This window comes from Rissa tridactyla, chromosome 10 (genome assembly GCF_028500815.1).
Source record: "Rissa tridactyla isolate bRisTri1 chromosome 10, bRisTri1.patW.cur.20221130, whole genome shotgun sequence".
Taxonomy (NCBI): domain Eukaryota; kingdom Metazoa; phylum Chordata; class Aves; order Charadriiformes; family Laridae; genus Rissa; species Rissa tridactyla.
The window spans coordinates 19711158-19734902 of record NC_071475.1 but is presented as its reverse complement, the minus strand read 5'-3'; the positions used below and the strand labels follow the sequence as shown (position 1 = coordinate 19734902).

Genomic DNA, 23745 nt, shown 5'->3' with positions numbered 1-23745 from the left:
GAGAATGCTTTTCCAGTGCTTCTGCTTTCAAGTTTACAAAAGGGTATTTTTCACAGTGATACTCACTTAGGCAGTTTGGTTAAAGTCTTTGGTGCCGTAATTGCAGGTATTTTCAAACGAAAATGCCCACTGAGTTTACTAGTTTGTCCTCCTGTCTTCGAAACCGATGGCTGCGCTTATTGCTGCTTCAGAGGTAAAGCATGTGTCCTAGTGCCTCTGGGTAGACATAAGAGCGGTAGGAAAAACAGTAAGGCTGTTCTAATAGCCATCAAGAGTAAAACCAATACTGACATGGGACAGCAGGTTAATTCCCAATTGATTTTTTAAATTATTATTAAGTCCTTTTGGATTGTTCTGCATCTTCTTTCTGAGATGGTCGTACTGTGAAACATGTCCTGCACAAATAGTGTCCTCATGAAACCTCATACATCTTAACGTTTCTCCTTCAGTAACGTGAAACTGTTACCCTTCTTAGATATGGAGACAGGTTAAAAAAAATAAAAAGTAAGTTTTATAAACAAATATCCAAATACGGGGTCCGGATGCTCTTCCTCATTCAAAGAATGAAGTTTTGCTGTACTTCTGATCAGTACGTATAGGATTCTGAAGAAAGAAATATTTTACAAGGCTGCTTTGTGAAAGAGTTGTACTGGAACAAAGATGTGCGATGGTAGGAAATGCAGGGTGAGTCCTGGGGATCGGTTTGGATAATACTAGTAGGAAGTACCTGGAAACTGGTATTTATTTATTTATTTGTTCCTTTTAAACCTAGGAAAGCAGAGGCTTCTACCTTCATGGGTGCTTTTTCTTATTACCAGTATGGGTTGCACATGAAGCAGGTGGAATTCTTGGTGTCAATACACGATATAAAGGCTTCCCGTGCGTTTAGTAGCTGGGAAGAGAAACTGGGACAGTTGGGTATTTCTCAAGTATATTTTTGTTTCTGGAAGCTGTCAAACATTTCACAACCTTCTTGTGAACCTTTGAACTAAAGAACACCTCTGTGTCACATAATCTTGTCTGGCCCATCAAGCAGGACTTAAAGGCCACAGTCGGTCTTTCTTGTTTCCTTTCCTCTTTTCTAAGCATCGCACAGCACGGCTGTCGTCACCCGCCCAACGCTGACTGCAACCCAGTAATTGCAACATACTCATTTTTCGCCTGTGCTGGTGTGATTTATTTTTTTTTTCTGAAACACATCGCTTTTCAGTAATAAACCAACTTGAACTGGGAATCTCTTCATACATCTCTTCTGTGTACATTATTAGGACTTACTGCCCTCATTAGAGAACTGTTGTCTCGTCCTTCCCGTTCCCTGTTTCAAAGGCTATTTGGGATGAGACGCAGTGTCTGAAGTTGCGTGCAGAAGCCCCAGTGTCTGCTGGTGGTCGCTAAAATAAGGGTTGCAGTTTTCTGCTGTGTCTCTAAAAGCTGTGTTCTATTTCAGTCTGTCTCCTCAGCTGCAAAGTTGGGGGTTTTTTTTAAGTTTTTCTGGTAACTGTGGGGAGGGCAAGAATGAAGTTAAAATTAGCTCCTATTTTATGAGCTATTTAAAGCTGTTGTTTAACCCTGTCCGGTCAGCATCAGTAATTTAAGCAGTATAGCATTATTCTAGGTTACGTGGATACTCCAAAGGCTTTGTTTTGCATTATGTCCTGAGGCTGCAAATGCAGCTGCTAATTTACACAGCTTTCTGATCCTTGTTACGCATCCAGGACAATAAAAGCTTCCTGAATTGTGAAAACTTCTCCTTGAAATTGAGTAACTAGAAGCTGTAGTAATTGTAATCCGCCCTTTCACATTAGGTCATCCTATAGAGAAGTGTGTGAAATCGAATTCGTATTAACTTCTGAAAAGCTGAGCCTGTTTGAAATTAGAGGCCAGTTGTGGGCTAAACAATGCTTTTACGAAGGGGGTGTGTGTGTAAATATTCATAAGAATTAAAAGCAAGCTTTCTGGATCACGAATGTCTCTTGGGTACACCTGGGCTGCCTCGCTGTACCGGTGCGACGGGAGGACGACAGCCTGGCTCAGAAGAGCGCGTGCTGAGCCTGGCTGAGTGGGTTGTATATTTTCGAGTGCTGTCCAGAAACGTTAAAAATAACATTAATCATGAGTATGCATGTCGAGCGTATTTGAGAGAAGAATGCCTGCAGCTGTTGGAGAACAATAACGACCGTAACAAATAACACACAATTAACTTGAAATAAGTGAGGTTCGGATCAGTTTCACAGAAAGATAACACTTATCATAAAGCTTATCTCAGCAGCTTCAACATGATGATTCCGCTCCACTGTATGATCTTTCACAAGACTGTTTTCTGTTCTGGGGAAAAATATATGGTTGATTTTGCTAGGAGAAAAGAAACAGCTCAACTTCTTTATAAAGCCCTTTCTTTTTACATACTGTGTATGTGCTAAGGCAAGCGTATTTTCACTGAAGGTTGTGCTGAGCATGGAACACTCTTCTTAATATACCTGGTGTGATTTTAGTGTGCGTTCAAGCTGTTTATTCTTTAGATTGTTTTGTCTCTGAAGCCCGTGGACTGAAATGGTGGCTAGATTTTAAACAGTAGTGAAAGGAGAGACCTTAAGAAGTGTCATAGGAATTCTATTTAAATCAAAATGGCAGATATTTACAGGCAATGATAAAATATCAAAGTCAGACTTTATAGTATTACCCTAAACAGCATTAACTTGTAATTTCCATCACTTAGATTTTTGAATTGATGCCTGTACGTTCAGACTGAAGGTATCAAATCCATTTGTGGGCTGCTTCCAATGTAATGTGTAAGCCATGGCAGAAATAACCGTATTAGCTTGTTGGCTTGTCTTTCATCTTGCCTTTTCAAGTGTGTTTGGTCGTGTCTGTTCAACTAATCATAACAAAGAAGAAACCCCGAGGTGACAGTGGAATCTTCTTAAAGATGCTCAACTGCTTTAGTCTGCAGTATCCCCCGGTGCCTCTTGCTGCCTCGGGCGGCAGCAGCGCTGCGGATGTGCTGTGGCTTGGGTAGGTGCTAGTGGTGATGACTTGTCAGCAGCTCTCTGAGAAGGAGTTGTCGGTAACGGCTTGGGAGCTCCCCTTGTTCCATCGGAAGGTACTTGTCTCTGCTCACTGGGGTCAAGGTTTTCATGTGGCTTTACAGTGTGGGCCTGCCACTGGGGAGCTGTTAGTGCAGAGCGTGACAGCACCAGGCTACTTGTGGCACAGTGTCTGTCATTCTGCTGTTACTGTCTGTGCATTTGTGTTGCTGCTGATGGCCAGGAACTTGAAACCGATACCTTTTGACCTTCGAGGAATGAACACACCTTGTCCTGGTTTGGATTTTGGTCGTATTTTAAACTTATCTCCTGCCTGATTCTTATCAAGCTTTATTTCTGCTTTCCTGACTACTGTCAAACATAAGCAAAGTCTGAGATAGCATCTCAAGTGTCTGATGTGCACAGAACTCTTTGGCTGAACACTCATGTATGTCCTGGAGAAGAGAGCACATGGAGCTATCTTTGTCTTAAAGGGCCAATTATGAGTTGTTCACCCTTAAAAGATGCTGCAATGATGTCCAAGTAATAAGTGGAAACATGAAGCGTACTGAGCCTTCCGTTCAGATTATTCTCCTGGATACAGTCTGTGTTGGGACAAGCTTGGAACATGTGTTTTCCAGCCGGGATTCACGTTAGGGTTAGGACCAGCAGCTGGGAAAAGTTGTCCAGGGAAAGAGAGCCTGAGAAATTGCTGGCGGCTCATGAGGCTTTCCTAGCTTACTCTACAAGCCCGTCTGGGGAACCAAGAGGAATTTTTGCTGAGCCTGGTGGAGAATGGACACACTGACCAAGATGAAGAGCAGCATGTGCAGGAAGGAGCTCTGCGAAGCGGACCTAGAGTGAACAGGTGAGCTGGATTGCAGTCAGAAGGAGCAGTGAGGTCTACCCCAGCCCCTTTATGTGCCCTCTAAATTAGCACAGCGCTTCAGAAACAGGGGGATTTGGGTTTATTAACCCTCTTTTGACTCTTCTGAATATTCGCTTTTGGACCCTGGGTGGGGAGGGAATGCAATGCTACACCCCTCAGGAGCAAAGCAGCCATGGAAAGGGGATGACTGGAGCGGGGAGGAGCTCTCTGAACAGCAGTAAGGCTTGGGGTCAGAGGGATGTCCATGTGGATGCAGGTGGCTGATGGTAAAGGACAGGCATCCTCCTGTGGTGGAGGTACATGCAGGAAATACAGTGTAACCTAAAAATGTGACTAACCTAGCAGCTACTTAATGGCAGCTGCCTGCTCAGTTTTGTAAAGCTTTTGTTTTGGCAAGAACGATTGGCACCAAACATGCTTTATTGCTGCTTAGTCACCTTCTTGCACTAGCATTTATTTCTTCTTTCATTTCTCGAGACCTGGCCCTTATGTGGTGACGGAACTGCCCCCCTTATCCCTCCCTTTGTTAAACTTAAACTGCCTTGGCCAAGTCCTAGAAGAAACTGGATTATCTTCCTTGTTCTCACTAAGCTCTGCCACGCTTGTGCCCTGTTAAATATTAATAAGCCCCTTAGATGAATCCTTAAAAGGTGCGCTTTTTTTTTTTCCTCCTCCAAGTGCAATCTATCCTGTATATCAGAACAGTGAATCATTTGTTTCAGGAATATATCAGGAAGCCTCTGAAATTTAAAATTGTGTTCTTTAGTGTTGCATTTTGCTGAAACTCATCATCTAAGGTCCGGAAGTTTACACTTCCTGATGGAAAAATTGGTAGAGATTTTTGAGTGATGCCCCTCTCCATACTAGGGATAAGCCCTCCATTTTTCCATGGCTGGAGTGCATCCCAAGGCAGTGAGATCTCCTCGTCCTTAAAGCAGAGCTCCTGCTGCAGCAGGCATGGCTCTGCGTTTGTCTGGCCCACATATAACTGAATCTTAGCTCCCTCCCTGTAGGTGTGGGTGGGGTTGGGGCTAGTGACGCTCTCGGAGGTCAGAAGCTCTCGTCCCCAGCTCCTGCGTGCCAGAGGTGCTGCTGTGCTGCAGCTTTGAGGCTCAGGTGGGGCTGGAGAGCTGAGCCGCTGCTCTGCATGGCGAGGGGATGTTTCTGGAAGTGTGCAGCAGAACCGTGCTAACCTGAGACCTTTTGTTTCCTTTCAGGAGTGATGCAGTGACCTTGGGCAAACCCCTCTGAAGGGTGGATTTGTGGTCAGCTAGTGGCGTCCTCATGAATTGGCGTCAACCCTATGGAGTTTGGTTAGGAGTAGGTCCCACAAGGACTTTCATTCTTTGGTTTGGTACAAAGAATACGCTATGGGTTGATGGGAGACGTCTCTAATACATGCTGTGACACAGAGGTGCATCTTGCCTGTCGTGCTAATGACGCAGAAGACAACTTGGCTCACCGTCAAGACTGGTGCTAATGCATCGCAGGAAGAATAATTTCCTGTTGCTCTCTTTAGTGCTTTGCACAGTGAAGATTGTGTGGCCCAGTCTACTGTGTCAGCCAGGAATAAGGGCACGCAGATCTCGGGCGCGTGCTGAAAGCTGAAGTGATCATCCGCAAGCTTGCAAGATGCCGTAAGCACACGTGGAGTTTCTTCTTGAGGCACGACCGGATCACCCACGTGTCAGCAGAGTTCTTCAGTCTGCAGAGGCTCGCCTTTCAGAAGCTGGGGAAATATCTTCAGCGCTGATCTGTGTGAAGCAATTGATTCTTGTTTGAAGCTGGAGTAGCCTGGTGAGGACTGAAAAAAGCACTTAGTTGTCACTAGTCCTTGGTCATCGATACCAGTCCTTGCCGGTTTTCCCAGCTGAGTGGGCAATAGGCTTTTGGCTGTTGTTGCATGATTTCAGGTCAGCAGTGCATTGTGTCTTGGAAGCAAAAGGAGTTCTTGCCCATCTTTCCTCGTCTGTGATGTGGCAGCTTAGGAAATAGGAAGTACAAATCTGTTTTAAGTCAGTGTTTGTGATAGTGATCAACCTTGGTTCAAGGTTATAAGGCCTCTTCAACAGAAAAGGCAACAAACACATTCATCCAGAAAACATGCTCACAGCCTTTCTGACATGCAGAATCCTTCACTCCGTAACCATTCTTACAAACGTGCTCGCTCTTTTTCCATCTCCAGCACAAAACTTCAAGGCTTTTCACAGTGTGCTGCCATTAGCAGACTCTTCTCAGTGGAGCCCGGTGACGGCACAAACTGGAAGACAGGAAATTCCTTCTCAACATGAGGAAAAACTTCTTTCCTTTGAGGGTGCCAGGGCACTGGCACAGGCTGCCCAGAGAGGTGGTAGAGTCTCCTTCTCTGGAGATATTCCAAACCCACCTGGAAGCGTTCCTGGGCAACCTGCTCTGGGTGACCCTGCTCTGGCAGGGGGTTGGACTAGATGATCTCGAGGTCCCTTCCAACCCTTACCCTTCTGTGATTCTGTGATTATTGCGTTGATTGCTAAATGGCAGATCATATATCCTGGAGACCAGGTTCACATTAGCAGCACTTTAAAACCAAGTTCCTGTCTGCAATACCTTTCCGTGTATGCAGCTTCCAGTCCTCATGGAGTTTTGTGGTGGCCCAGCTTTCCTTGGATTCCAGGTTTCTGTACAAATATAATGTAATACTTTGTCTTTAATAAAGCTGCATACAGCGGGTATGATCTTAGTGTTGTGGGTTTTTCCCTCCTCCCACGGTGCTGGTGTATCATCCTTCTGGGCCAGGCAGGGTTGACAGCCGTCTGGGGCTCTGACCATCGTAGTTCCTGTAGTTTATGGGGCTGCCTGTGTCTGCCTTTGAGGGCATCTCAGGGCAGGTCCTTTCTGGGTCTTGTCCTCTTGGAGGGAGGGAGGAGAATGGACTGTAGCATTCTACCTTTCAGAATACAGCTGCATTTCATCTCCTGTGGTTTCAGTGCCGTTCTCTTGTGCAGCGCTGGCATGAATGAGTGCATAAGAGCATACTTTTTTATAAAGGGTGACAGTACAAAGTGGCAGGCCTTTTTCCAGCAGCCAGGTGTGGCTTGTAAATGCCCAGCCTTTGAAAGGCATTGGGGATAGGGCTTGTTGCAGATTGTCCTGTTTAGTATTCAGCAGCAAGCTTTTCTGGTACAGCTCTTCAGCTTTAGTAGCTCTGAAGACCAATTTATCTGAGCAGTAAAGAGATCTGACAAATTTATGGACGCTCAGAATCCACCAGCTGGTATTGAGAGAGTTCTCGGGTTTGGCTTCTGGGCTGGCATAAGCAGAGATAGATTGCCGCCATTCCCTGCCATGCTACGGGGGTGCCCTCCAGGTTTTCAGACTGTGCAGACAGCTTTATTTTCTCTGCTCGCCACGGAAGGCAAAACGCTGTTGCCCATCCTCACCGCAACGGCAGGACTCACAGGTACAGCCACAACTGTGCATTTTCAGGAGCTCCTGGCTTCTTGGAAGCATCAAATGTATTACGCCTGCTAATAATAGTACACTGTAATAGCACAGAGATACAGAGAAAGCCCTGTGTTTTCCAGTAATTTCTTGCAATGAGGTATTCGCTCTTTAATATGGATGAACTACATCTGCATCTTTCATGGAGGGAACAGAAAAACTTGTGCATGGGGTCATGGGCATATTGCCAAAGTCTCCCACGGGTGAGGTAAGTCTTCCTATCAATTAAGGAAGAGCAGATTCTCTGAGAACAGTGTGCAAAATCCTGTCTCCACTATCCGAGCGTGTGAGATTGCAGATTCCTTCAAGGGATGTGGGTGTCCTTCATACTCGCTCCATACTTTATGCCGTAGTTGCCTTTGAAGCAATAGAACTTTCTTCTCTAACATAGATGAACCTCCGTAGAGGATTTCCTCAGCTGCACCCTGCTCTGTCATGCTGTCCCTGGAGAGAGCAAGCAGCAAGAATGTCCTTGCTTCAGCAGGCTGGCCATGGCTCTGCTTTAATGTTCTATCTCTGAGTCCTAGAAGTGCCCAAAACTGCTAATGTTCTGCCTCATCAAGTGAAGTGGTGTTTGGGATGGTTGAGAAGCTCTCTGCCTATGGAATTTCCGTTGTCATTGTCTTCTGCCCTCACGCTGCTTTGCTCCACCTGGCAAATGCAGGGACCTCCACCAGCTTCACAGCTGGCCAAGCAGTTCTGTGGAGCATAGTGTCTTCTGGCAACCTGTTATATGGAATTACTTTAATAGGAGGCCATCTTCTTACCTTCCAGGCCAGAGGAGAGAGAATATCTTCATATTGCACCACAGCAGGCAGGGGTTTTGTAGCAGTTGTTTTTGAGAAAGCAGGTGATGGTTCACCATGGACTGAAGGTTACCTAATGCCTTAAGCTTGTCGGGGTGGGCGGTAATGTGACTTACTGCATGGTCATTCCTAGAATCAAGGAGCCGGATCACCTCTCGAATTGGCTGCCTTTGTCATGTTGCTGTCATGCCGTCTTTCCAAACTATCTTTGGTTTGGCATAGGCAGCGCTGCTGCAGTTACATGATCTTTTTTTCATTTAGCCTCCTAAAATTCCAGAGTTGTTTTTTTTTTTTTTTAATGTCTTCGCACTGCTTACAGCCCCTATCAGAACAACAGTGTGTGTTTTCCTTTATTTAGATCTTTGACATAAAAAACTATCATGGTGTTATGATAGTTATGAACTGACACATTGCTGTGTATCAGTTGTTCAGTCAAAACTGTGTGAGTATAGAAACAAGTCTTATTTTAAATCCCGAGTCTTTGATCTTTTTTTTGTGAAGCCAAAGGAAAGTAGTTTTAAGCCAGGCTTTCAGGATTTTTAGCCAAAGCAGGGCAGGCTAATGGGGACCTGCTATTTGTTGTCAAAATTCACTTCGCTAAAACACATCTGTTTCCGAGGCAAAATACTCCTTATTCAAATGTTTGCAGAGCAGCTTCCTGGAGCTCTAAATGTGTCCTTTCTCCTAAGTATTAAGTGATGGTGCCCATTTTCAGTGCAGAAAACAACTGAGCGTGCTTTGGGAACATCTGTAAAGGATTGTGTATACATAGAAGCACTTAAGGGAAGACAAAAGTCCTCTGGATTTTATGTGCACCCTCTGCTTGTGTTCTCCTTTCACCCGCCGTATACAGCCTGTGATACTGTAGCCTCGCACAGCTGATGTGTAGTTAAATGAGGTACAAAAGTCCTTTTATGCAGTTGACCTGAAATGTGGGGGGAGATGAGGATGTGCGTGTTTTATGGCTAAGCAAGGGCCAAAATCTGGACGAGGTCAAGTGTTGGAGGACTGTTCCCATTGGAAAGTTGATTTGGACAGTGTGCCTGTGCTGCAGCATGCTCAGAGGTTGCGTGGGGGGAAATACTGATTTATTTCCTTTTTGACAGAGTCCGTGTTGATCACATATACTTCTGCCAAAACATAAAGCGCTTCTTACTCCGTTCTACTTTTTTGTGGATCCTGAAACTGTAGTATTGTACTAATCAGTGAAGGATCAAATTAAGGAGATACCAGGATTTATATGTTCAGGTGATACCTTGCATATGAATTCAGGCGACTTTGAGTAAAAAAAAAAAAAACAACTCACTGTAGTCTCTAGCAGTGATTTTCCTTTGCTGGTTTGATCACTTTGTGTTTACTGTTATGACCTGAAGAATACCAGTGGGTGCCCGAGAGCTCTTATTCACAGGGGACATCAGCTTACCTCTGGACGCCTGTTGAACCAGTTCCTGCCGTTAGGTGCCTGGCCCCGTGCCTCTGTCAAAATCCCCTGCCCTGCTTCTAGTAACAGCAGCTGAATTGCTGTGTTCTGACAGGGAAACTGTGTGAAGGCTTCGGAAATAAAAACACGCGAGCTCAGCAGATGACACAAAGAGCTGAAGCAGCCTTACAGAGGAGGCAGGGAAGAGCCCCAACAGTTGGTGCAGGAGCTTCTCTAGCTGCTCCCCCTTAAGAACCAGCCTCAAGTCGCTTGGTTTTGTTTCAAGCGTTGTTGCTCTGGGTAATGTGATTATTGCGGATTGTGGAAAAATCAGCAAACATTGCATTTTGAAGGCGCTCTGTAGCGGTGCTGTTGTTCCCCAGGCCTCCATGTCAGTGGCCTTTCCATCATGGTCTAAAATAGAAGGATGCTCTGGTGGAGCTGGGGGCAGGGGGACAGAGCAGGGCTGCCATACCTTCCGTGGCTGATGTTACTCTGTAGTTCTCGCGCACTGAGCCTGCTTGTCACATCTGTGCAAAGGGCTGGATCTGGGGGCGGGGGAAAGCGCCAAGCCCCCACAGATCTTTAGCAGCAGCTTGGAGCGGAGCAGCAACTCCAGGCTGCTCTCTTCTCACACCGCTGCTGTGGAGCTGTCTGTGCAAGGACAGCTCGCAGTGAGCTGCAGAACACTGCATCCCTCTGCAGCCTGACCACAAGACCCAAACATCTGGCCTGAGGCTGCTTTTTGGGAGGATATGGGACCACGGTTTCTGGTTTTGGTTCTCGTTGTACGTGTTACTGCAGCTATGCTTATTAGGGGGGTTGAGTTTGGTCGGGGAGGGCAGAGGTAAGAAAGTACACAAGTAGAAACGTGCTGGTCTTCCCCTTAACTGTCTCCACATAATGCTCGGAACAATCCTCTGGTGTACGTTCCTCTGAGCGTCTCAGTTTTTGTGTCTACATATAACATTCAGCGTTGTGCTCTCAGTTGTGTTATGCAGGATTAAATCCGCATCTAAACCGCTCATTCATTTCATGAGGACTGGGATGTAAACTGCCTCTCGTTGTAGAGGAAATAGAGTGAAAACTTGCACACTCTAGCCCTCCGTCTCTCAGGAGACCCCCTACTTCATATACACATGGAAATAAGATAGCACTCTGATCCTAGCTTGCTGATTATGGCAGCTTTCAAAAATCCTCTCTGTGAAGGGTCATCAGGAGCCTTACAAGCTGACAAATATCATTCATGCAGCCCTTTTCTAAACAGGAGGGGGAGAAGTGACTCTATAGAGTTCTGGGTTTGAACAAGACTTTGAAATGTACCGTGTGAGCCTGCACGCTGTGCCGTGAAGTAGCAGAGGTGTCTGCCCGGAATGCAAAACAGTCTCCCAGCAAGGGGCAGCACTGCTCCTGGAGAGCAGCTCCCTTCTGCGGGGAGGAGGAGGGCTGCTTCGTTTTCAAAATGTGATTTAGTGTGGCTGGAACTGCAGAGGATGGATGCTATGGGAACAGCTGGGTGAATTTGGTTCTGTCGTTTCTGCCAGCTGAAACTGTACCTCTAGTTCCAGGTGCCCACTTCATGTAAGAATTTCGAGTGGCTTTAGCTGCATTCCGTCACAGATGGCCTGCTGCTGGCCGGCATCTTTCACTAAGCTGAAAAGCACCCAGATTGATAAATATCCCTCTAGTATCATTATATTGACTAAAATAATATGGGGAAGAGAAATAAATTTCTATGTGAGGTAGAGGAGGGGCTAGATTCAAATTGGAGTCTCGTTATAATAGCAAATGTCAGGATTGTGGCATTAGAACAGCATGCAAAGAGCTCCCAGAATTAAAACAACCACTAGGGTTTGATGATGAAATGGATTTGTATGGCTTTGTCTCTGCTGTGGTTAAGTACAAAGATGGTAAAGAAACAGAGAAGGAAAAATCGCAGAGCGCGGTACATGTTCTTTGGTGTAGGCTTGCGGGGGAGATGGGGGCTGTTTTCCAGCAGACTGGAACATCTTGCCTGAAAGAAGCGCGCGTGGAGTTACCTTCCCGTGGGAGGTGAGGGGCTGAAGCAATAGAACCAGATACGTACCTGGTTTGAAGGTGCCGGTGTTAAGACATGCATCTTTAGGAGAGGAGACAAGACCAGGACAGCTAAGTCTTAAAACGGTATAATCCACAAGCAGACTGGCTTTCCTCTCGCTCCTAACCAGCCAAAAGAGCAGCAGGAGGAGGGAACCAAGCATTTCCTCTCACTGTTTGTCCATGTAGAAGCATGTCAGCCCGTGATCATCTGGAAAGCACTGTTTTGGAGTGAGGTGGCCTTGGCGTGTGAAGGGTGAGGTTGTGACTTGAGGTTGTTCCTCAGCGCTTCAGTTCTTGGTGCCGCTTTCAACATCAAGGGTGATTCTTAGCATGGTCTTAGCTTCTGTAGTGTTCACCCTGCACTTCACTGTGAGACATCACGTTTCAGCGCAGGTAACTGGTGTACACGGTGGAATCAGTGGGTCCCTTCTGCCACTGACTGAGCTGACAGCTTTCTGAGGAGTGAGAAGAGTAAAGGCTCTCTAGTTTCTTGCATCTAAACTTAAGCTCCCACACTCTCTTGTTATATATGCAATAACATCTATATCAAAATGAGAAAGCTGGAGTTCTCATTCCTGCTCCACTGCACTTTTTCATAATACAAGGGATTGGACTTCAAAAGTAAGCAGGTGTTGAAGGAAAAATAGCAAAGGCAAAGGAATCACGTTAGTTCTTTCTGAAATATTGCCCAATTAAAATGCTGGCTATTCATGCAAAATACATTTGCAGCAAGGTACTTCAAAATGACTTATCAACACTTGCTTTGGAGAGCACTGCCTCCAAGGTAACACAAAATGTGAAACTAGCAATGGAAAATCACTATGCCTTTATTAAAAAAAAAACCCCAAAGCAATCATTTCTTGCCCTAAGGAAGGGTGTGCCTGTCACTGGGTTGTTTAAGGGGAAGTGGGAACACTGTACTATTAACATTCATGATAAAGTGCACGGTTAATCATCATCCAGCTAGTCCTTGATTTCTCTCCTTTTCATTCTGGAGTGGAGGGGTGGTGGTTAGAGGGTTTGTCATTGGAGGGAAAGGGAAATTGAATATTTAATGTGGCTTTCTTTATGACAAGGCACTAACATGACTCCCGTCTGTATTTAAATGCTGTCCCCAGGTTACGACTATGGCTATGTCTGCGTGGAGTTTTCACTCTTGGAAGAGGCCATCGGATGCATGGAAGCCAACCAGGTTGCTTTACACTTCGGTCAATGCTGCTAGAAGATTTTTAAAGTTTTTTTTTTTTTTTTGGTGGGGTGGTGGAAAGCCAATGAGTTTGTTTTGAACCATTCAAAGGAAGATCTGTTGTATAATACACACCACTGCAGTGTAAATGTTGTTTCCAGAAACTGGTAAAAGGCTTAGAAAAGCCAGCATGAAAGAGCTGTTGGACACCAAAGGGTCTGCCCTCCTCCTCCCTAGTGTGCGTCAGCACGCTGGCTAGAGTCAGAGGCTGGTGGCTGGCAGACTCCTAATGCAGGTTTTAGCCCTGATGCTTTTGTACTCACCCTGAAATCCAGTCGGAAAGATCTCTGCTAGCATTAAATGCCTCCCCCGGCTGTGCGTGCACACACACATACACATGTGACTGTAGGTGAGGCCTCTGGTGTGCAGCTCTGAGTCAACTCTGACTTGCACGCTCCACTTTTCCTTATGCCTCGCGTGTGGGAGAGATTCTTAATTGTGCGTCTCCCCCATATCTATCCTGTCCTTTGGCAAGCTGAAGCTGCAGACATGAGGACTACCCTACGTGCAGTTGTACCTGGTAAATCTGAATGTTTCCAGCCCTTAAAAGCGCAAAATGGCTTAAATCCCCAGTGATTAAATACCCAAGGGCAGTCTTTACTCTGACCTGGGATTTGAGGCTAGAGCTGTTGTCCACCGTAAAGGGCAAGATGCATAAAATTTGTTAGGTAAAATATAGATTCCCATCTCGCATCATCCTCCCTGTGCCTTGGAACTGCAGGTGATGGATCACTCAAGAAAAAACACTCAGTGATTGATCCCTCTTCCTTTACTACGTCCCTTAAGTCTCCTTTCTGCTGCCTTTTTCCTCCTAATTTCCCTGAGTAAGAATCTATATCAATTATCTAAAGCCTTTTTACCTGAATCCCAAGTCTCGCTGTCATGGGAGGGGAGCCATGACTCAGATTCAGAGCTGTGCATCTGCAAAAATGTACTTACAGTTAATGAGTCTTCACAGCTGGGGTTTCAAAGGTCCCACTAAGCGCTTGCATTTGCCTCTACTTTCAGTTACAGAGGTATTGCAATTTACCAAAGTGTTTCACAGAAATAACTCTGTTGCTGGGAAAGAGCCTGGTGCGTTCCCACTGGGGGGGTGGTGGGGAGCACAGAGAGAGAAGGCTCCAGAATTAATTATTACTTTTACCATCAGTGACAACTCTTATTTCCCCTTGAGTGTTGCTACAATTCCCAATTTATTTTGTTGTCACTGGGGAATGTGTAATTATGTATGACACTCCTTTTAACCAAAGGCCTCTCCATATTCTCTCCCCAATTCTGCTCGCATGAAATGATGTCTCCCTACGCGAGAGCAATTCCCAAATACCTGGGAATTTGGGAATTCCTCTTTTTCCCTGTTGTTGAAGTCTGCTCTGCCCCTTCTCCCGTTTGGAGCATCCCTATGTACTTAGATGTTTGCCTTGGATCAGATTTGGTCCGTTGCTACGGCAAAGAGCCTGTAAGCACCAGTCCTTAAATTGAAGTGAGTGCCTAGAGGTGCCCAGTAAATCACTGTACACACACGCACGTGAGGATGTCCTGGCTGGCGTTCAGCTGCCGCTGACATTGACCCTCCCCAGCAACAGTTAATAGCAGACCTTCAGGCTGGATAATTTTTTACCGCGTTTCCCTTCCAGCAATCGGGGAGGGTGCTGCCAGAACCCTGCGAGCAGTGGGGGGTAACGGTCCCAGCCGTCCACTCTACCTGGGGCGTGTTAAAAACAGGCTATGAAGGCTTCCAGTTTTCCTGCCTATATATGGAACAGCTGTGCGTGTGTACAGAGGAAACCTGGAAGATGGAGTGGTTGCGGAAGCCTGCACATACCAATCTTCTATGTTTTAGTAGAGCTACAATAGTTTGTAATTAGTGAAACAAGAAATGGGCTTTCTGGGGTGACCGAAGCTGTATGAATTTCGTTACCCAAGCCAAGTATATTTGTGACCTCTGGATTGCTCCACATAGGTGAATTTCTCTAATTTGCTCTTGATTGAACATGGGAAAAAAAGGCCTTCTAATTATTTAAATTAAAATTTAAAAAAAGGTAGTAAGATTTGTATCTGACCTGCTGCAAGGGAGCTGACTTTTAAGTTCTCAGTAAAAACCGATAAGAGATACTCAGAAAGGAAGTTATACAATTCAGTTGTCCTTAGACAATAGATATCCCATTTTATTATCTTCCAGGGTGGAGTTGTAAGATCATCTCCTTAGATTGAGAACTAATTTCATTTTTACAAGCTGCAGAAACCAGAGCCTGTGTTAGCTAAGACGTAGGTTCTTTGATAGTTCAGTTATTTTCAGAAGGTTACCAGCTATCCCTGTCAAATTCAGTCGCTTGTGAGAGCATAAATAGCAAAACAGTGTCAGCCCAGAGTGACACCAGTCCCTCACTAGTCAACCTGCCTCTTTCTTAGTCATCTGTAGGCTGGGAATAAATAGCTTTTGCAGAGACAGCGTTCTTTGATGCCGGTTGATTCCCGTTTAACTGCCCCTGCCTAGAGAACAATTGGCCACATCCCTATGTTGTACAATTCCTATAGTGTGAAATCCTTTCGTTTTACTCAGCCCAGACCAGCGCCCACTTAAGATTGTTCCCAAAGTTGCTAACGACAGATTTACCAGGTCCAACTCCCTCCATTCAGTAAGTCTAGCGTGTGTATGTGACCGCTGAGATTTGAGGGGGCTTTCTATTAAGTGTACCGTGATAAGGAAACGTCCATCCTTCTATGTTGCCCTAATTCTGTAGGGGATTTTCATTCTACTTGTATTAATTGCTGCAGCTGATGTAACAAAAATACCCCCCTTATTAATTGCTGTGCCGTGTTGATTGTTGCGTTGGCGATTTATTACAGCTCAAGGGGCCCATCTAACTTATGTGAAAGGTGATGGCTCGCCGTTATCGCTGGCGCAGAGGTGTTGGGCGGCAGGTTTGGCTGAGCGAAGCGCTGGTGCTAGCTCTCCTGCTGTCTTTGGGAGGCTCTTCGCCCCGGTAGGGCAGATGGGCTGTCGAGTTGTTTTGCAGAACCCGGGTGCAGCCCTTGTTGCAGCCTGATGGCTGGTGATGCTCCTGTTGGTCTTTATGAGTTGGCTGTTGTTTGACCTTTATGAGAGGACACCTCTTTTCTGTCTGTGATGAGCCGCTTTTCTGTTGGGGAGAGACGGGTATTTCGAATGGAAAACGGGGTTTCTATCTGCTAAGTCACATGGTTTCTCCTAAATAACCTTTCCCTCCTTTATTCTCATTTTTGCAAGGTGGTTGTTGTGGTGTGGCATTTGTCTTACTGCGTTTTCTTTGCATTCGGGCTTGGTGTAGTCCCCGCTGCAGTGGTGTTCCTGCCTGCACCAGGTTGGCTTCTTGGAGGCAACTTCGGGAATACATCCCGTGGGTTTTGTTCTCCATATGTGTTGAGATCTCTTTGCACTCCTCCTTTATCTGTAGAAGAAATGCACATAATAAGCTTGTTATTGGGTGCAAAAAAAATCAGGCAGGAAATGGAGTATCCTTCATGTACTGTCACGTATCATAAAGGCAGGTAAAGAAGGAGAAATGGAGGGAGCCTGTCTCTGCTGCCTGGATAGCACTGTTTTCACTGAGAGCGAGCTGGTTGTTATACATATGGAAGCAGAAGAAGCTTTTTTTAAGCTTGGGAGCAAATTATTAGTCTTGACTGATTATGTAGTATTGTCTCCAAATCCTCTCAGGCCTCAAACTTAGCAACACTGGCAGCATGAGTATTTCCTAGCTTTTGTTGCTAGTAACTAACATCTTTGTAATCTTCTCCTCCTGTTTCTTAAGTAAGAGCGCAAAAATGGGAGAGCTATAGCATGAACTTTTGAAAAGACGTAGTTTGTAGATTATTGTGGAGGTCTCCAGGCGTGTGCTAGAGCAGTCGTTCCAAGACTTGCTTCTGTGAGCGCTGGCACGTTTCGGAGAGCGGTTTCTCCCGCAGTGCTGTGCGGTCCTGGTTGAGCATGCTGAGCACGGTGGTACCTCCATTCCCTGCTTGTTTCTTGCTGGAGCGGGTAAGGGGGATCCTGGCTGGATTTTGTGAGTACTCGCTTTACCTGAGCACACCACATCACCGTGCAACTGGAAGCATCAGCGGCACCTTTCTCCTGCTCTGAGCCCATCCCCTTTTACACTGGAGCGCTTTCCTGCATTTAGTGTGAAGGTGGCCTCTGGTACGGATCAGACTTCACAGGCTTTTTGCTGTAGCTGTTGGTGCTTTGACAAGCAGGCAACGCCTAGGACTTTCTGTCCCGCAAACATTAGCAGTAACCAGTCACAACTCTGTGGCTTCCCAGTTAAATAGGGAAGGAGCTTGTGGTTATCCTGAGAATGCTTCCGCTCTGGTGACCTGTAGCCTTAGAGTATTTATTGAAGCCTCTGGTGCAAGGAGTGTGTTGTTGCAATTTGTAGCAGAAAGCGTGTGTCCAAACATCAAAATTAATTGTTTTGCTTTTGGTAGGATATGTTGAGTTGCGGAGTCTGGCATGTTTTTCTAGAATCTGCAAAATGCCCCCTGTAAAGGAAGATGACACCCGCCTCAAGTGTATTTTCACGGGTTGTCTGCTCTCCATCAATCACGCGCTTGACAATGTCACTCCATCTCTTTAGCTTTAGCCTGCAGTTGAGGCTGGTGGTGACAATTCAGTGTATCCACAAATATACTGAAATCCGTTTGTGTGTTAGACTAAGAGTGCTGGAGATGGCCTTGCTTTTGATATGTCCTCCTTGGGTTGTCAGCTGCCATTATCTTCTGCTTTTCTTGTTGTAGATTAGGTGTGTGGATTTTGCTCAGGTTGTATCATAACCATGCATCTTTTTTTCCCTATTAAACCTGTCTGGCTTCTGACTACATGGATATCCAGGATTACCTTTTGGAGTTTTCGAGTGTGTGTATAGAGGAAAGAGTTGTGTACCTGGGCAGTGTTTCTTCTGTAAACATGGTAATGATTTGGGAAACACACACATTATGGAGTCATTTTTATGATCAGTGACCTATGGAAAGTTCCCTCCATAGCTACCTTGTCATCAGATGAGTGGATTTCCAGGCAGCAGAGCTGATTTGAGGGGTTTTTTTGTGTCTCATTCAGTGTGTGACCTGCTCACGAGCTCACCCTGGTCTTACATCATCGAGGCTTGATGTGTTGAGTCAATCATTTGTTTGTTCCCACGTGTGTCTCACTAATGACTGCATCGTACTGTGATTTAATGGGAGCTGTAAGCCTCTACCATCCGTTCGGAAGTTTGCAGAGGGAGGCTCCTAGTGCTGGGCAGAGGCTTTCCTCTGACTAAGCAGTCGGATCTGCCTGCGATGACCTGTGGCAGGGCTGGGTGCGTGGGTGTGCATGTGTATATCCTGCAGTGATGTTGTGATAAACACACTGTCTGCTTGTCTGTTCGGAAGGACTGACTGCATCTCTGCGGGCTACAGAGACCTTCCTTGTGCAGAGAAGAGTGTCTTCTGTTGTAAAGTGTAACTGCCAAAAAATTTTGGTACCGAAAATACTCCTGTGGACCTTCTCTTCTGTTGAGATGTCATCTCAACATCTTCTGTTATCTCAACTCTTCAAGCCGTGTGAATCCTCTTAGTCTCTCTTCTTTTGGCACAGGAAGGTTGTAAGAGATCTTCTGCCAAAGACTTCAAACGCTCTTCATTCAGCCAGTGGTAGCTGCCCATCAACATGTTTTTTCTAGCCCTACATGCATAAAAAACTACAACCTTCTTGGCAACTCTGTCCTGCCTTGCCTCAGGAAGCAAACCATGCTACCCAAAGAATTTTAAATGAAGCAGGCTTTTAACTGGAAGAGACGTGAAGCTGCGTCTTCTTGCTTTACTTGCGTGATCCCAGCTTGCCGTGTCCCTCTACCTCTCTGCTCTTATTCCAAAACCCTGTCCTCCTTTTTTCCTTCAGCCTCACCTTACCCCCGTGATGAGGATTGTATGCTTTTGCTGCTGCTGAACTGCTGCTCTGTAATGGGATTGTCTCAGAGGACAGCTTCTGGGTGAGCTGCTTGGAGCATGCAGCAGATGCGTAAGCAGGACTTTCTTAGTATCTCTGGTTGCTGCCGGGGGCGTATGGCCCAGCAGGATGATCTCAGGACTCAAATATTGCTGGATATTGCGGAATGATCTATTCTGTGTGCTGAAGCTCACTTCGGCTGCTGTATGAATAGGTTGTTCCAGGTAAAGCATCCTTCCCTACCCTTCTCCAAAATTAAACTGCTCTGCCTCTGGGCGTTTATATTCTGATGATGGGTTTGTTGGGGTTTTTTAGCTGGTTGACATTAACAAATCTGTGTGATGATGTATCTCTGAAATATTACTTCTTTCCCTGTAGATCTCAAATGCCTTGCTAATCAAGTATTTCTCTGTTGGGATAGATGCTCTATTTACAATGCCAGAAGCTTGAGCCTGCAAACATTAAGGAATAATTGTGATTTCCTCAAGTTTGTTTGAATAACTTCATCAGTGAGTGTTGCCAAGATAAGTGTCCAGTCCTTTCTGGCTGATGGATCAGATGATGTGATATACCAGTACTTGCAGTGCATCACTCACTCCCGTTGGGTGCCACGTGCCCCCGTGCAGCATCCAAAGGTGGTGGATGCTCCCTGCGCTGGTGGCTCAAAGTGAGGTACCACCGTTGGGCAGCTGGACCTTTGGTCGCGCCCAGCATGGCTGTTGTAGAAATGGGGGCACTTGAAAATTTCTGTATGCGAATGTGAAGTGCAACATGTACCGCAGATAAGTCTGCTCTCCGCCCCTTCCATAGTGCTCAAGTTGTGTTGCAGAGCTCTCTCTGGCAGGGCAACACCGAAGAAATAGCTTTGTTCCAGTCATTGTGAGCATGCGAAGCGTTTTCCTGAGTGACATGGCATGTGGCACACCCATCCTTTGAATTCGTTTGTAGGTGAGATTTTGCCTCGAGCTAGAAAGGATTTGTCGTAGTCCTTGGATGCATATGCAGGATACAGATGCTACCCTGTCTGGGTAGCTGTCAGGTCCTCTCCTCCTGACGTGTTAATGGAACAGTTCTGTGACAATGAGGAACTCTTAGTTGCAGATTTTATGTATAGGTGCAGTTTCACCTTAAAACGAAGAGCAGTGTTTTACTGCTGGCTGCTCTTACAGATTGTATGGTTTTTATTGTGTTTACAAGTGTGGTTGGTTGATTTTCTATGAAGATCTGTGGGAACTCTAAACATATTCTTGTGTAACCGTTTGGAAGGTGCTTGTCATTGTAGCATCAAAGTGCTTCAAAGGCGCCTGGTAAAGCAGCTGTACACCAGATAGTGTGTTGCCACAATTGCTAGGTTGTATATGTGGTCAGAAGGTAATTTTGGATTAAGATGTCAAATCCCTTGATCAAGCTCCTATATGGAACTTAGTAGGACTCATGCCGCTAATTTCCTTTGATGCTTTTGAAGTCATCCTTTAAGTAAGCTGGTGACTAACAGAACTGCAGATGCACTATCAGAAATTCCCTCGGTACCCTTGGAAGCGGGTGGTGCTGATGATGTGACTGAAGTTCCTTAAAGGAGACACAGAGGCAGTGAGAGGGAAACGGGTTCAGTTTACATGAATAAAGGCATCTCAGTGAGCACAACTTAACCTTCATTTCCACAGCAAGACCGTATTCTATCTCAATTTAGCCAGAATGGCTTGCACAAGACCTGTCATTGTGAAAGAGACGGCAGTCCTTCTCAGCCCAATCCCAGCGACGTCGAGGGGAATACCAGTTATGTTTTACAAGCACGTGAGCCAGATTATAGCGCTAAGAGTCCATCTGGACTATTGTGATAAGTGGGAACGCACCAAAACGTTGTTGCAGTTTTCACTTGCTGAGTCGTTTCTGTTAGCTTCAGCATCGGCCCTGTTCGTTCATGCTTTTATGCTATCTTGGCGGCGATTGCTTTTTCCATCCCTTGGTGCACTGGTGATGTTGGATTGCTGGAGCAGGAAGGTAAAAGGTTGAGTCTAGAGGCTACAAAAAAATGTCAAACTGCACACGCTCTGGGGTTTAAGGAAGGCAGAAGCACTGTTTCCTTCTCTTAGAATAGTGATGGTCAGACTGCTTCTCCGCAGAAACTTTTTTTTTTTTTTTGCATAACTATGGTTATGGTGGACAGTGAGAGAGCTGGAATTCCCTTCAGATGTGGATTTCAGTCTGTTTTCTTCCTAGCTGAGTTTGTGTTGGACCTTTATAGTGTAAATTGTGGAAGTTTGGGTGCCTTGAATTGGGGTACATTCAAAAAGACTACCTTGAATTTTGCCATTTTCTGCTCACGTTATGAGAATCACACAAGGAAAAGGCTAAATTCATGTGTTTCAAGTTTGAAGGTGCAAGGTAAAAGCTATGGCAAACAGTCAGCAACTTTTATTTGTGAATTTCTGTTTCGGTTTGACTGTAACTGGGCTGTTAATGTTCTTGACTAAAAGTGAAACATGATTACAGTGGAAAATGGGGGCTGGTACGCCTGAGTGGGCTATTGTGTCATTATCCATCAATCACAGGCAACAAGGAAACAGGTATTTAACACAGAAGGACACACAGTTATTATCCGCCCCACTCCCCTGCAAGCTGTGGGGCACCTTCAAGACTCTTATTAAAGCTTTAATACCTACAGAGATCACAAGAAGCACTGTATGCTACGGGCCTGCAACAGGATCAGCGAGCAGGAGCATTGCTGTCACTGCGTCTGTGCAGGGCCAGGAAAGATGTTAGGTGGGAAAGCACCGAGGGCGCTGGCAGACAGCAGCCCTCTGCGCTTTAGAGGAAAGGCATAAACTTCCTCTGATCCTCTCTCGTTTGAGAGGGGCAGAATTTCTTCTTGCATCGTATCTGGCAGCCTGCTTAACCCAGCTTGTGTGAACAGGAGAGCAACTGAGAGGTCCTCAGTACCACTGCAGGACCAGCTTACTTGTCTTTGGCTATGCCTGCTCCCAGGAGAGGGCCACAGGAGGAAAATCCTGAAGGTACTTTGTACAAGGAGATGCAGGAGGGAGGTGGAAGCTGTAAAGCGTGCAGTTGACTTGTTGCAGCGAAGTGTCTAATGTAAAGAAGCATTCTGCCTTAATGTTTGTTTTGCTGTGCTGTTGCATTGACATCTACCAGATGTCGCACCCAAGCGTCCTCCTGCATCTCCATCACTTCAGGCCACCTATAAGTTAGTTATGTCTTCCACAGGATGAACAAACAGCTTCCAGAAGTAGGTACCCCAAACAACAGCGGTCTAAAATCAAGTGCGTCGTGTAATGATTTACATTTTTAATGAGGGTCAAAGCTGTAAACATGAGATTTAGGTATTTAAATCTCTGAAACTGTCTTCTTTGGAACAAGAAGAGGAAAGTAATTCTCTCCTGCTTTCATAGACAGCAGGGGAGCGCTTAGTTTTTGTGATGTACAGTCCATGTCTTAGCAGGAAATTAGCAATATTCAGATGGGCTTCATGTACCAGATTTGAGACAGAATGGCAGTAAAAACTCAAGGAAACATTTGATGTACTTTTCCATCAGGAATCTCAGGAGCAGAGTTAACAGAGAAAGTAATTCTAAGTCCTCAGAATCCCAAGATGTATTTTCTTACACATAAAATCAGGTTGAGAAGTCTCACTTAGAAGCTGTCTCATGGTGCGAAGCTGTACATTAATGGTCTGATGACTAAGGTATTTTACTGTTTATAGCCCTAGGTTTTTGAAAGCCTGATTGTTTCTTCCCAACTTGTGATATCACTGGAGAAGAGAGCTGAGGTGGTTTGGGGTTTTTTTTTCCCCTCTGACAAGGCGTTCTTCTGTGCCTGTCAGTGCGAGATCGGTGTTAGTTCTCTGCCACTGCCTGCTTCTCTGCCTATTGCACTAACTCACCTTGTCTGCTTTTCTTCCTTCTGGTCTGTACTAAGCCAGTCATTAAATGCAAGAAGTGAATTCCAAAATGTTTAATAGACACCTCTCAGTGACAGGCATATGATTGATGAATCTGATTGTGAGAGGAGCAGCTGAAAGCGTCGCCTCTCTGGTGCTCCAGCGCTGGCCGTGGCACACGAGGAGCTGCGGGCAGTATCTCCGTGCCTGCCCTTGGTCTGCAGCGACGTGCTGTGGGCCGGTCTCTGCCTGGCTTGATACAATCCTGGGCGCTGGAGTCCTGGAAGAGGTTCAAGTAGCAATACCTGAGCCACCCGCTACCATGCCGCTTATGTGACAGTTTAAGGAGATGTCTCTGCATGCGGTTTCCCCTTCCCAGTCGCTTAGGGATTCAGCCAAGCTGGGGCCCAGCAGGGAATCCTGTTCTTTTCCTTCCTCGGGGTCCGGGTTATCATAGGAACTGTTCTCCTGCACACTCACCTCTCTGGCCAGACTTCCCTGAAGAGCTGAGGTCAGCTAGCACAGCCTCGGAGCCTGGACGTCCACATAGGAGAGTCCCTTCTTCTGCCTCTTGCACCCTGACAAGGCACTAAGCTCCTTTCTTCAGCAGTTCTGGGAATTCATCAGGAAGGAGGGATCTGTATGTACCTCTGGATGTTGTGTAGTGCAGTTGCCTGGATGAACCTTTTAAACCTCAGTGCCCCTATAAAGGAGGAGCTGCTGGGTCCTATGGGGAGCTGTAACACCCGCTCAAGTTGCGTTTCATCCAAGCCAGGCTGGCAGGAGAAACTCATTTCCTTCCAAAGGGCTCAGATAGCTCTGTTCTCACACCATGCCACGTTTCTTGGGCAAATACTGACCAAAAGGCAGACGTTTCCCAAATCAGCTCCTCAGAAGAGCTCTCTTAAGAGGCAGCACCTGCTCAGATATAGATATTGGTAC

General features: G+C 45.9%; 1 protein-coding gene and 1 long non-coding RNA gene across 4 annotated transcripts in view; both read left to right on the top strand.

Moving 5' to 3' along the window:
• RBM6 (RNA binding motif protein 6) overlaps positions 1-23745 on the top strand; it is a 59029-nt gene that overhangs the window by 10312 nt on the left and 24972 nt on the right. For all 3 annotated transcript variants that reach the window (XM_054215916.1, XM_054215914.1, XM_054215913.1), the window contains exon 6: positions 12816-12889. In XM_054215916.1, coding sequence (XP_054071891.1) covers positions 12816-12889 — 74 coding nt within the window. The remainder of the gene's footprint in view (positions 1-12815; positions 12890-23745) is intronic.
• Positions 5-6623, top strand: LOC128915522 (uncharacterized). The gene is made up of 2 exons (XR_008468660.1): positions 5-3891; positions 5130-6623. It is a non-coding gene; the product is annotated as an uncharacterized LOC128915522 (long non-coding RNA).